Source organism: Stegostoma tigrinum, chromosome 32 (assembly GCF_030684315.1).
Source record: "Stegostoma tigrinum isolate sSteTig4 chromosome 32, sSteTig4.hap1, whole genome shotgun sequence".
Lineage (NCBI taxonomy): Eukaryota > Metazoa > Chordata > Chondrichthyes > Orectolobiformes > Stegostomatidae > Stegostoma > Stegostoma tigrinum.
The window spans coordinates 4962038-4974214 of NC_081385.1; the positions used below are offsets into that span (position 1 = coordinate 4962038).

Consider the following 12177-nt stretch of genomic DNA (forward strand, 5'->3'; position numbering starts at 1 on the left):
GTGATAGATTTAAGACAGATGTCAGAGGCAGGTTCTTTACTCAGAGAGTGGTAAGGGCGTGGAACACCCTGCCTGCCAATGTAGTTAACTCAGCCACATTAGGGGCATTTAAACAGTCCTTGGATAAGCATATGGATAACGATGGGATAGTGTAGGGGGAGGGGCTTAGATTAGTTCACAGGTCAGCGCAACATCGTGGGCTGTAGGGCCTGTTCTGTGCTGTATTCTATGTTCTATGTTCTATGTTCTAAAACAAAGAACTGCAGATGGTAGAAATCAGAAACAAAAACAGAACAGAATAATAGTCACTGGAGCCAAAATGCTACCTTTGCTTTCTCTCTCCACAGATACTGCCAGGCCTGCTGACTTTCTCCAGTAATTTCTATTTTGATTCATACATATTGGCTTAAAATTGGTAAAGAGGAGGAACAGGGTGGGTTGGTCAGTGCATTGAGTATCGGAGTTGGAAGGTGATTGGTTGGACAGGACATTGGTTGGGCCAGTTTTTGAATACTGCATTCAATTCTGGCCTCTCTGCTATAGGAAGCATGTTGCAAAACTTAAAAAGGTTCGGAAAAGATTCACAGGGATGTTGCCAGGGTTGGAGGGTTTGAGCTATAGGGAGAGGCTGAATAGGCTGGCGTTATTTTGCTTGGAGTGTCAGAGGCTGAGGAGCGACCTTATAGAGGTTTATAAAATCACGAGGGGTATGGATAAGGTAAACAGGCAAGTTTTTTCCATGGGGTGGGGGAGTCCAAAACTAGACAGCATAGGTTTAAGGTGAGAGGGGAAGGATTTAAAGGGGATCTAAGGGGCAAGCTTTTCATGCAGAGGGTGGTGCGTGTATGGAATGAGCGGCCGGAGGAAGTGGTGGAGGTTGGTACAATTACACCATTTAAAAGGCATCTGGATGGGTGTATGAATAGGAAAGGTTTAGATGTATATGGGCCAAATGCTGGAAAATGGGACTAAATTAATTTAGGATAAATAGTCAGCATGAACGAATTTGACTGAAGGGTCTGTTTCCATGCCGTGCAGCTCCATTCTCTCTGACTCGACGTCTGTACTTAAAGTGCATAAGAGACCAGGTCAAAATTAAACCATTCTAATGGAAGTGAGACTGGAAAATGTGGAAGCACTTGTCATAATTTTCAAGTCTTTATTTTACAAGGTGCCAGAAGACAGGAGAATTGCAAATATGACATCCTTGTTCAAAAAGAGAGTAAAGATAAGCCCAGCAAGAATACACTAGCTAGTTTGACCTCAGTAATGAGAAAGTTTTTGGAAATAATAATTCAGGATAAAACCCTGGCTGTGCATCTATGACGGAACACTGGTCACGAGTTAGTTAATGAAAGCCATCGTGGATCTATCGAGGGAAATCATGTTTAAATAACTTAAGACCGTAAGACAAAGGAGTGGAAGTAAGGCCATTCGGCCAATTGAGGCCACTCCACCATTTGATCATGGCTGATGGGCATTTCAGCTCCACTTCCCTGCACTCTCCCTGTAGCCCTTAATTCCTTGCAAGATCAAGAATTTATCAATCTCTGCATTGAAGACATTTAACGTCCTGGCCTCCTCTGCGCTCCGTGGCAATGAATTCCATAGGACCACCACTCTCTGGCTAAAGAAATGTCTCCTCATTTCCGTTTTAAATTGACCCCCTCTAATTCTAAAGCTGTGCCCAGGGGTCCTAGTCTTCCCACCTAACGGAAACAACTTCCCAGCGTCCACCCTTTCTAAGCCATGCATTATCTTGTAAGTTTCTATTGGATCTCCCATCAACCTTCTAAACTCTAATGAGTACAATCCCAGGATCCTCAGCCATTCATCATATGTTAAACCTACCATTCCAGGGATCATCCGTGTGAATCTCCACTGGACACGCTCCAGCGCCAGTACGTCCTTCCTGACGTGTGGGGCCCAGAATTGGACACAGTATTCTAAATGGGGCCTAACTAGAGCTTTATAAAGCCTCAGAAGCACATCGCTGCTTTTATATTCCAACCCTCTTGAGATAAACGACAACATTACATTTGCTTTCTTAATCACGGACTCTACCTGCAAGTTAACCTTCAGAGAATCCTGGACCAACACTCCCAGATCCCTTTGTACATCTGCCTTACGAATTTTCTCATCGTTTAGAAACTTGTTGGAATTTTGTCAAAAGATTGACAGGGAGAGTTGATGAGGGTTAATGCTGCTGATGTGGTGTACATGGGCTACCCAAAGACATTTAATAAAGTGCTGTACAACAGATTTGTGGACAAATGTAACATGCTCATGGAATGAAAGGGACAGCAGCAACGTGGAATTGGAATTGACTGAGTAATAAGAAAACATGAGTTGTGGTGAATGATTATTTCCTCAGACAGGAGTAAGATTTATAGCAAAGTTCCAAAAGGATAGATGTTAGAGCCACAGCTCTTCCTGGTATATTCATGAGCTAGACCCTGGTGGGATCAATTTCAATTCACAGGTGGTATGAAGCTTGAAAGTATTGTGAACTGTGAGGAGGGTAGTGCAGAGCTTCAAAATGAGATAGATTGATGGACATGTGACAGATGAAATTTAATGCCAAGAAAGTGGGAAATGGTTGATTTTGGTAGGAAGATTGCAGGACCACAGTATAAAATAAGGATTATATTTCTAAAGGAGCAGAAGGCCCTTGGAATGTTTGCGTAGATATCAATGAAGACAAAATAAAATGAAGAAATTCAGATGCTGGAAATCTGAAACAAAAGCAGAAGTTGTTGGAGAAACTCAGCAAATCTGGCAGCATCTGTGGAGAGAAAGTAGAGTTCCCTCAATTTCCACTATTGACGGTAGCAGCTTAAGTTGAGAGTTTTGTCAAGGGAGCAAATGTTATCCTGGGTTTTCTAAATAACAGCATAGTGCACAAAATCAAGGAACATATGTTAAATTTGTCTGAAAGTCTGGTTTGGTCTCAATTGGAGCATTGCCTCCATCTGGGCACCATAGTGCTGGGAGGATGTGAAGATATTAGGAAGTTAATGGGAATGAGTCGAAAGATCGGAAAAATGGGATAGTTGTTTCAGAGAAGAGAAAGGAAATTTGGTAGAGATGTTCAAAATCATGAGGGATCTGGGCAGAATCGATAGGGAGATCTGTTCCCATTGTGAAGAGATTGAGAGTGAGAGGGCACAGGATTTCAGGAAGTTGAAGAAGAAGCAATGGTGACATGAGGAAGATCGTTTCAATGCAGCAGGGGGTCAGCATTTGGAATGTGCTGCCTGAGGGTGTGATGGACGTTTGTCAATGGAGGCTTTCAAAGGGGAATTGGGCCATTATCAGAACTGGAAATGTTTGCAGAGCAAGGGGACAGCAACAAGTGCTTTGTTCTTGTAGTGAGCCAGCACAGACACATGGATTGAGTGGCCTCGTCCAATGCTACCATAATTCAGTGTTTGTGTACGTGTCTCTAATGCAGTTAGCATGACAAGATGTAACAGGATCATGCTATGTTCAGAAGAATTACTAATACCCTGTTACTCTTCGAATGATACAGTGGCTGGAAATTGGTTTTGTTAATAGTGCAACAGGAACATTAGCAGATCAGAGATAACAAGATGTAGAGCTGGATGAACACAGCCGGCCAAGCAGCATCAGAGGAGCAGGAAGGCTGACATTTTAGGCCTAGACCCTTCTTCAGTCTAGACCTGAAATGCCAGCTTTCCTGTTCCCCTGATGCTGCTTGGCCGGCTGTGTCCATCCAGTTCTACACCTTGTTATCTCAGATTCTCCAGCATCTGCAGTTCCTACTATCTCTGAAACAACATTAGCAGATCAGAAGTGAGTTTGTATCCTATTGATTGTACAAAAATGGTGGGCAAGGTTTTAATATCAGGATTTTAATCTGGTCTTGTCAAGGGCCACTTGCGTCCCCTGTGTGCCCTGAGTCCTTACTCGAGGTAATGGAAAGGGCTGTGGATGGCAAAACAAAATAAAAAAGAATGTAAGAATGACGCCACTCAGCCCATTCAACGTGTTCACCATTCAAAACAATCATGGCTGATATCCACTTCAGTGTCTTTTTCCCTACACTATTTCCATATCGTTTTATGTAAATGATAGTTAGAAAACTGTTAGCGTCTAATGACTGAGCTGTCACAGCTGTCTGAGTTAGCAAAATCTACAGATTCACAGACCTTTGAGCAAAACTCTTTGCAACTCTATGCAATGTCTGATTTTAATCCTGAATTGAGCTACTGACTGCTGAGAGCAGTGAGGCATCTACAAACAGCAGTGGCTGCTACCAGTTCTGATCTCTTCAACTTGTCCTTAGTTCCAGTGCATTGCCCCTGAGTAAGCAATGCTCCCTCTCAGGCTAACCCCCATCCTATGAATAAGAAGCTGTCTCACAAAGGGTTTCACACTCATTTCTTCTTTGCCGCAAGTTATAAGTTAGTTTTCTTTTTTCCCATCTCACTTTGTGTGTTGCATTTGTAAAGGGTTGAAGTTTATCTGTGAATTTATCTTGTTTCATGAAACAAGATTGACACTTGACTTGATTTCCTCTCCTTGACCAGCCTGTCTTGGATCCAAACTCATAGTTTTGGCCATAAGCCCATATGGCAGAAGAAAGTGAAAAGGGACAGATTAGATTTGATTTGTTTGGGGGTCGGGACAATGGTGATGATGGCTCTGCAATTTTACTGGGGGTGCAGGCAATGCCTCTGGGAAAGAAATGTTTTAATTGCATCCTGGGGTATTCATGTTGACCTCAGTTCCAGTATAATGATTGAACTTCCTTCAGCTTTCAGTCAACATTGTAACGAGCAATGGCCAGAAAGTGCAAAGGGGTAGCTTATGGCTTTGTGTATTATTGTTAAACAGTGAGCAGGTCACTGAGTCGGGAAGTGGAGTCACTGTTGCTGACCTTGACTAGCAGCTTGGTCTTGGCAGAATCTCCCAGTTGTGAGCATGTTGCCGGTACTTCATCCTGTTCTATGCAGTGTTAACAGCTGCTGTTGTAATATAGCTGGGCCAACATGGTGAGCTGCTATTATATATCGGAAGCAAAATAGCAGTAGCCTGAATCCTCTGTCTTTGCAGCTCCTCAAAAAGACTACTTTCTCTGTATTGTATATCGACTGTTAGAAACACATGGAACATGACAGCACCTGCTGTTTTGGGGAAGCACAATCCTGTTTGTAGCCTGCTCAATGTGACAATAATTAATATTGGGATTCTGTCAGTTTAAGTGGTCTTTGCTATTCACAATGACTTCTTTAAACAAGGAGCAATAGAAAACTGGAACTCTCTCTCCTCCAGCAGCGCTGCGCAGTCTGAAGATCAGCTGGGACTTTCAAATGAGTGCAAATGATTTTCCTTTTTGTTTAGGTCTGGAATATGCAACATAGGGAAAGGAGGAGGACATTCAGCCCCTCAAGCCTGTTCTGCCATCCAATAAGGTCATGGCTGTTCTGTGGCCTAGTTGCAAATACCTACGTTTGGCCCAAATCCCTTAAAACCTTTGGTTAACAAAAAATTTATCTATCTTCATCGGTTAGAGCATTGAGTTTAGGAAATGGGACGTCATGTTACAGCTGGACAAGACAATGGTAAGGCTCCAGTTGGAGTACTGCATACAATTCTGGTCGCCCTGCTGTAGGAAAGATGTTATTAAACCAGAAAGAGTGCAAAAAAAATTTACAATGATGAAACCAAGGCTGGAGGGTTTGACTTCTAAGGAGAGATTGGACAGGCTGGGATTATTTCCCTTGGAGTGTCGGATGCTGATGAGTGATTTTAGAGAGGTTTATAAAATTATGAGGGGCATGGAGAAAGTGAATAGCAATGGTCTTTTCCCCAGGGTAGGGGAGTCCAAAACCAGAGGGAAAGGTTTAAAATGGGAGGGGGACGAGTTAAAATTGACTTGAGGGGCAACTTTTTCATGCAGAGGGTGGTGTGTAGCTGCCAGAGGAAGTTGTAGAGGTGGGTACAATTACAACATTTAAAAGACATTTGGACAGGTACATGACGAGGAAGAGTTTAGAGGGCTATCGGCCAAATGCAGACAAATGGGACTAGTTCAGTTTAGGAAACCTGTTCAGCATGGAAGAGTTGGGCCGTAGGGCCTGTTTCTGTGCTGTAATACTCTATGCTCTATCTCAGGTTTTAAAATGACAACTGATCCAACATCCACTGCTGTTAGTGGAAGAGAGTTCCAAATATCCACCAGCCTCTGTGTGCATCTCTTCTGAACAGTCTAATGCTAATTCTCAGTCTATTCCCCAACCAGTAGGAATAGCGTATGTTTATATATTCTGCCTTTTCCTGTTCATATCTTGAGTCTGCTCCGCCATTCAATCATGGCTGATAAATTTCTCAAGCCCATTCTCCTGCTTTATCCCCATAACCCTTGATCCCCTTGATAATCAAGAATCTGTCTATCTCTATTTTAAATGTATTCAATGACCTGGCCTCCACAGCCTTCTGAATTCCATAGATTCACCACTCTCTGGCTGAAGACATTTCTCCTTATCTCCATTCTGAAAGGTCTTTCCTTTACTCTAAGGCTGTGCCCTCAGGTCCTAGATTCTCCTACCAATGGAAGCATCTTCCCAAGGTCCACTCTGTCCAGGCCATTCAGTATTCTGTCAGTTTCAATTAGATGCCCCGTCATCCTTCTAAACTCCATCAAGTACAGACCCAGAGTCCTCAAACGTCTCTCATATGTTAAGCTTTTCATTCCTGGAACCATTCTTGTGAACTTCCTCTGAACCCGCTCCAGGCCCAGTACATCACTCCTGAGATATTGGGCCCAAAGCTGAGTACAATACTCTGAATGAGACCTGATAAGAGCCTTATAGAGCCTCTGTAGTACATTGCTGCTTTTACATTCAAGTCCTCTCAAAACAAATGCCAAAGTTGCATTTGACTTCCTGACTACTGACTCAACCTGTAAGTTTACCTTGAGAGAATCCCGGACTAGAACTCCTCAGTCTCTTTGCACCTCATTCACGGGGAAGTGGAACTGCAGGTACAGCCTCTCAAATCCTTCAATCTTTCGTACTGAGTCTATGCTGGATTTCCTTTTATTCCTTTAAGAGATGTGGGTGTCCCTGGCTGGTAAGCATCTATTGCCCATTCCCATATAACCAGAGGGCCGGAAAAGCCAACCACATTATTATGGCTCTGGAGTGAGATGTAGGCCAGACCAGTTAGGGACGGGAGATTGCCTTCCCTAAAGGGCATCAGTGAACCAGATGGGGTTTTACGACAATCAGCAGTGACCACCTGGTTGTCATCAGGCTGATTTCAGTTAAAATCCCCGTTGTATCTAGTTGTTAAGGTGGGATTTGAATCCATGTTCGAGAGCAGTAGGCTGGGGTTCTGCATAAGCAGTGCTGACACATTACCAGTGCAACACTGCCTACCCAGACAATTCTGGGTCAGGTAGTTCAGCTCAAACCTGTTCGAATGGGGTCAAGGGTCACTGGAAGCTCTGTGTGAAGTGGCAAAGCCAGTGCGAAGCCCCAGAATGCCGAGCAGTGTGTGGCCAAATTGCCCAGCCCCATTATTTTCTTTAAAAAAACAGAAATTTTTTCAATTAAAATCAATGCAAAGTGTTGGATTTCACAGAGCTGGATGTGAGTTCTTTGTTAATATATCTGTGAGCCATTTCACATATGTGCAAGTGAAATGCAACATCTGCTGTATGCGCACCACGTTCTGAACATCTATGGGCTTATGTTTTCGCCATGCTCTCCTTCCAGACATAAGTGCATCCCACTCAAGGAAGGAGAAGACATGCTGGCGAACCAAAGCTGAGAAGTAACAAGGTGGAACAGAAGAAATCAAACCATGGTCTCCCCTACAAAAAGTAGAGGGAGCCTTTGCCATCTCCCCAGCCCAATTACGTCGCAGAGAAAATTGACTTTGAGAGGCTGCAGCATTATTGCATTATTCAAGGGGGAGGGTTAAGGGATTGGACCAGGGTACCCTGAATTCTCAGGCTTAGTTGTCAGCTTTTCAATGCAAGTGTTGACCACTTGACTCAGCAGCAACACTTCCAGCCAATGCAGCGGGGAGAGGGGGGGGGGGGGAATGAGCTGAGACTTTAGTTTAATTATTCTAGAATTTAGTTCGATAAAACCAACGCTGAGAGAGACAGGGAGCGAGGCGTCCTAAGTACTAGACAAAACAAGCAATGGACAGATAATATCCAAGGACGTGACCAGGGGATGACGATTCCCTCTAGCAGGGTTCGCTGTTCCCAGGCAGAATTGTCTTGCTGAACGCCCAGGAAACCTGGGAATGATAGCACTTCAGAAGCTGGGCACGGAGGGTACGCACAATATCTTTTGAAAGTTGGATAATGATGGAGAAATGCTGTCCCATAGTTAGTAACCCTCCAAGTGATCATCTTGAAAACACATTGTGTAGTCGTCATGATTGCTGCTTGTGGGATCTTCCTGTGCCCAGTGTTGCTGCCAGGTTTCTGACATTGTGAAAAGGGACTACACATAAAAGTACACATGGCTTGCTCATTGAGTTCTGTGATAGTGGGCAGAGGAGGCCACGTTTCTGTATTAGAGGGATCGATACTGAGAGCAGCGTGTTGGCCGTCTCTCTCAGGTGTGGGTTCAAGTGACACAGAGGGATTGCTACACTGTTGAAGGGGCTGGCCATTAGATGAACAGTTTAAATCAGGGCCCGATCTGCTCTTTAAGGTGAATATAAACAAGCTCATGCCTTTTTTTAATCATAGTAGAGTGAAGGAGTTGTCCCTGGAATTCTGACCACTACATAACCCCCAAACAATATCACTAAATATACCCCCAAATGACCTGATTATTAGTTTCATCCTTATAGTGGGAACTTGCTGTGCAGAAAGTAACTGTGGCATGAACCTGCTCATGAGGCACTGGTCACTTTGATGTGAAACTGAGGGCAGTCGAACAATGCTCCAGCAAGAATCAGGGAGTAGAGAAGCAAAGAGAAATATTGAAAGGAGAAAGACAAGTGAATGTATTCCCAGCACCCTGCTTTTCTAACCTGCCTTTTCCATTTCCGGTTGTGGGGCTGTTGGGATGGGGAATGCTTGCTATTTTGTCCCTCCTTTCAGCCAGGAAGCCTTGTGTTTAGTTTTCAGGGGAGTGTAGGTGGGATCTCGGAATCTCTGTGTGTTGGCTCCTGCTGCATCACAGCAGAACCGCACAGTTGCCTTGTGCAGACTGCCTTGGGAGGGACTGTAGCCCTTGTCGGCGCACAGAGAGAGTTCCGAACGTTTTATCCTTGTGTCTTTTCGTCCTGGACAAGCTCACGCTGTTCCTGATTGTTGCTACAGAACACAAATCTCTGACTGCAAGAGAACGAAAGGAGCAGGAGGAGAGAACACTCCCCGAGGGCAGCTTTATTTTGACTCCAGGCTCGTCTTCCTGAGACAATCAGTATGGTTATCGGTGCCTCAGGAGCCCTCCTGACTTATTCCCAGGGCTGAGGGCCGCAAGAAGTATGAAGGAAAAGAACCAACAAAGTCACGGGTTGCTGGAGGTCTCCAGTCCTGAGATCGATCAGAAATTCGATTTAAGCAGTCCAGCGCAGAAACTTCCAGCAGCGCAGGTGTTAGACAACAGAAAGGTCGTGAAGAGAGTAAGGTTTAAGGTAAAGACTATTTATCCACTGAACATGCCGTTAGACTGGGATAAGGGAAGGTAGGAGGAGTTTTATATAGAGCTATATATATATATATATATATAATGAACATGGAGCTTTTTCCCTATCTCTGCAAATTCTATGTAACAGATTCTGTGCACTCACAGTAGGATTCTACAGTGTTGCCAGTGTGAAGTGAAATATTGGGTTTGTGAAATGTTCCTTATGTATCCACTTGAAGTGTGAAAAAATCTCCAGTAGCTCAGCTCTTGCTGATTTAATAACATTGAACTTGCTGTAATTGATGGGTGTGGAGTGCGGTGGCGATGTTCCTGAATTAGTAATTCAAAGATACATACCTCACTATGGCAGTTGGAAAATGTGATTTCAGTTTCTTTTTCTAAAAGGTCTGGAAATATTAAAAAAAAGTGATAAAAATTCATTTTGTGGCTAAATACCCAATGGGAGTGAGACAGCTCAGACTCAGTTCCATTCCCATTGATACAAGGAATCAGTTACACTGGCTTCTCATTCCAGTCCTGCACTGTTACTTCCCAAAGTATCAACCCAAAGCCCTCTTTGTCTCTCTAATCTCTGTGCTGCTCCATCAAAGCACCATGTCAAGAAATACTAATGACAGTCAGCTCTAGCTCACCACCCCTTTTCAAGGTCTCCTCATCTGGTACAGGATGAACAGAAATTTCTTCAAACAAAATACTGATACAATCAAAGCCGCGATCTATAGTCTCCATTACAAACACTGCTGGAGCACCATCAACTCTGTCCCTCTGCCCACCCACTATCTGAAGCTGAACTCTATTATCCTATCACAAACACAGAGAGTGCTGGAGAAGCTCAGCAGCTCTGGCACCATCTGTGGAGAGAGAAACAGTTAACATTTTGAGTCTGGTATGACTGTTCTTCAGAGCTCCCATTCTGTTCACAGATTTCACACCTGCTGAGTTTCTCCAGCATTTTCAGTGCTTTTTTCAGACTTGTCTGGATGAACCTGTTCCAGTTTAACCATGAGGGAGCTTCTGACCAGATATCCACTTTATCTACAAGGTACTCCTGCCTCCATATTTCTCAACTTTCACCCTCCATAAACCTGAACTCGTCCAAAAATCTGTGACCTGTGCCATTTTTATCACCCCTGTGCCCACTGACCTGTGTTGACTCTTTTCCCAAAAGGGGTGGCAATGGCCTAGTGTTATTATCAGTGGACCGTTAATCTGGAGACCCAGATAACTTTCTGGGGACCCAAGTTCGAATCCTGCCATAGCACTTGGTGGAATTTGAGTTCAACAAAATATCTGGAATTAAGAATGTAATGATGACCATGAAACCATTGTTGATTATTGGGAAAAACCCATCTGGTTCAGTAATGACCTTTAGGGAAGGAAACTGCCATCCTTACCTGGTCTGGCCTACATGTGACTCCAGACCCACAGCAATGTGGTTGATTCAGAACTGCCCTCTGGGCATTAAATGCTGCCTGTTCAGCAACACCCTCATCCCGTGAATGAATAAAGGAAAAAAAAACTCCTGGTCTAATGCACCTTGACTTTAAAAATTGACATCCATGTATTCAAATTCCTCCTTTGTGTCTCCCCTCAGTATCCCTGCAACTACTTCTGGACCAGTCCTGTACTGCAGTGCTTCGCCAATTCTGGGATTCTGCATAGCTCAGCTTTTAATCACTGTGCCAATCGGCAGCTATGCTATGGCATTCCTTACAGTGTGGAAGCAGGTCATTGAGACCACACTGACCATCAGAAGAGCTTCCCATCCAGGCCCAGGCCCCTACCCTCTCCCTGCATTTCCCATGGCTAATCCAACTGGCCTGCAAACCCCTGGACTCTATGGGCAAATTAGCACTGCCACTGCACCTAACGTGCAGCTTTGGACTGTGGGAAGAAACTGGAGCACCCAGAGGAACCCCACGCAGAGAGGGAGAGAATGTGCAAACTCCACACAGACAATTGCCTGAGGGTGGAATCAAACCTGAGTCCCTGGCGCTGTGAGGCAGCAGTACTAACCACTGAGCTACTGTGTCTCTAGCTGCTTAGAATAGTCAGAGCTCTAGGATACACTCCCTAAACCACTTTTCCTCTCTCTTTCCTACTTAAACATGTTTCTTACCATGTAACACTTTGAGAAAGCTTTTAACTTCCTCCCCTAATGCAGTTTATATCAAATCTTCTTTGTTACCACTTACGTGGAGCTGTACAGGGTGTCTTACTTGATTAAAGGTGCTACATAAATGCAAGTTGCATTGTTGTTGATAAGACACGGATGATGTAATGTGAGCAACATGGCAGCCAGTTTTGCACCTAGAAAGCTCTCATAAGCAGCAAGAAAATAAATGACCAAATTGCTTTTGTAAAGAATTTAATGACAAATAAATGTTGAAATGCCAGGGAAACCTCCCCTATCTTTCATCAGGCAGCAGTGTGCAATTTCACTTGTATAGCGGCCTTCCTGACCTCAGGTATCTCCCTCATCCTATCACACACTGCTTTCCTATAAACCTGCTTTATAGCCATGTTT

General features: G+C 44.0%; 1 protein-coding gene across 2 annotated transcripts in view; it reads left to right on the plus strand.

Annotated features, from left to right (window-relative positions):
• The first annotated feature begins 9296 nt into the window (after positions 1 to 9296).
• phldb1b (pleckstrin homology-like domain, family B, member 1b) overlaps positions 9297 to 12177 on the plus strand; it is a 368925-nt gene continuing 366044 nt past the window's right edge. The window contains exon 1 of one of the 2 annotated variants that reach the window (XM_048562077.2): positions 9297 to 9636. In XM_048562077.2, coding sequence (XP_048418034.1) covers positions 9487 to 9636 — 150 coding nt within the window. In that variant the 5' untranslated portion in view covers positions 9297 to 9486. The remainder of the gene's footprint in view (positions 9637 to 12177) is intronic. The other variant, XM_059639124.1, reaches the window with a different exon arrangement.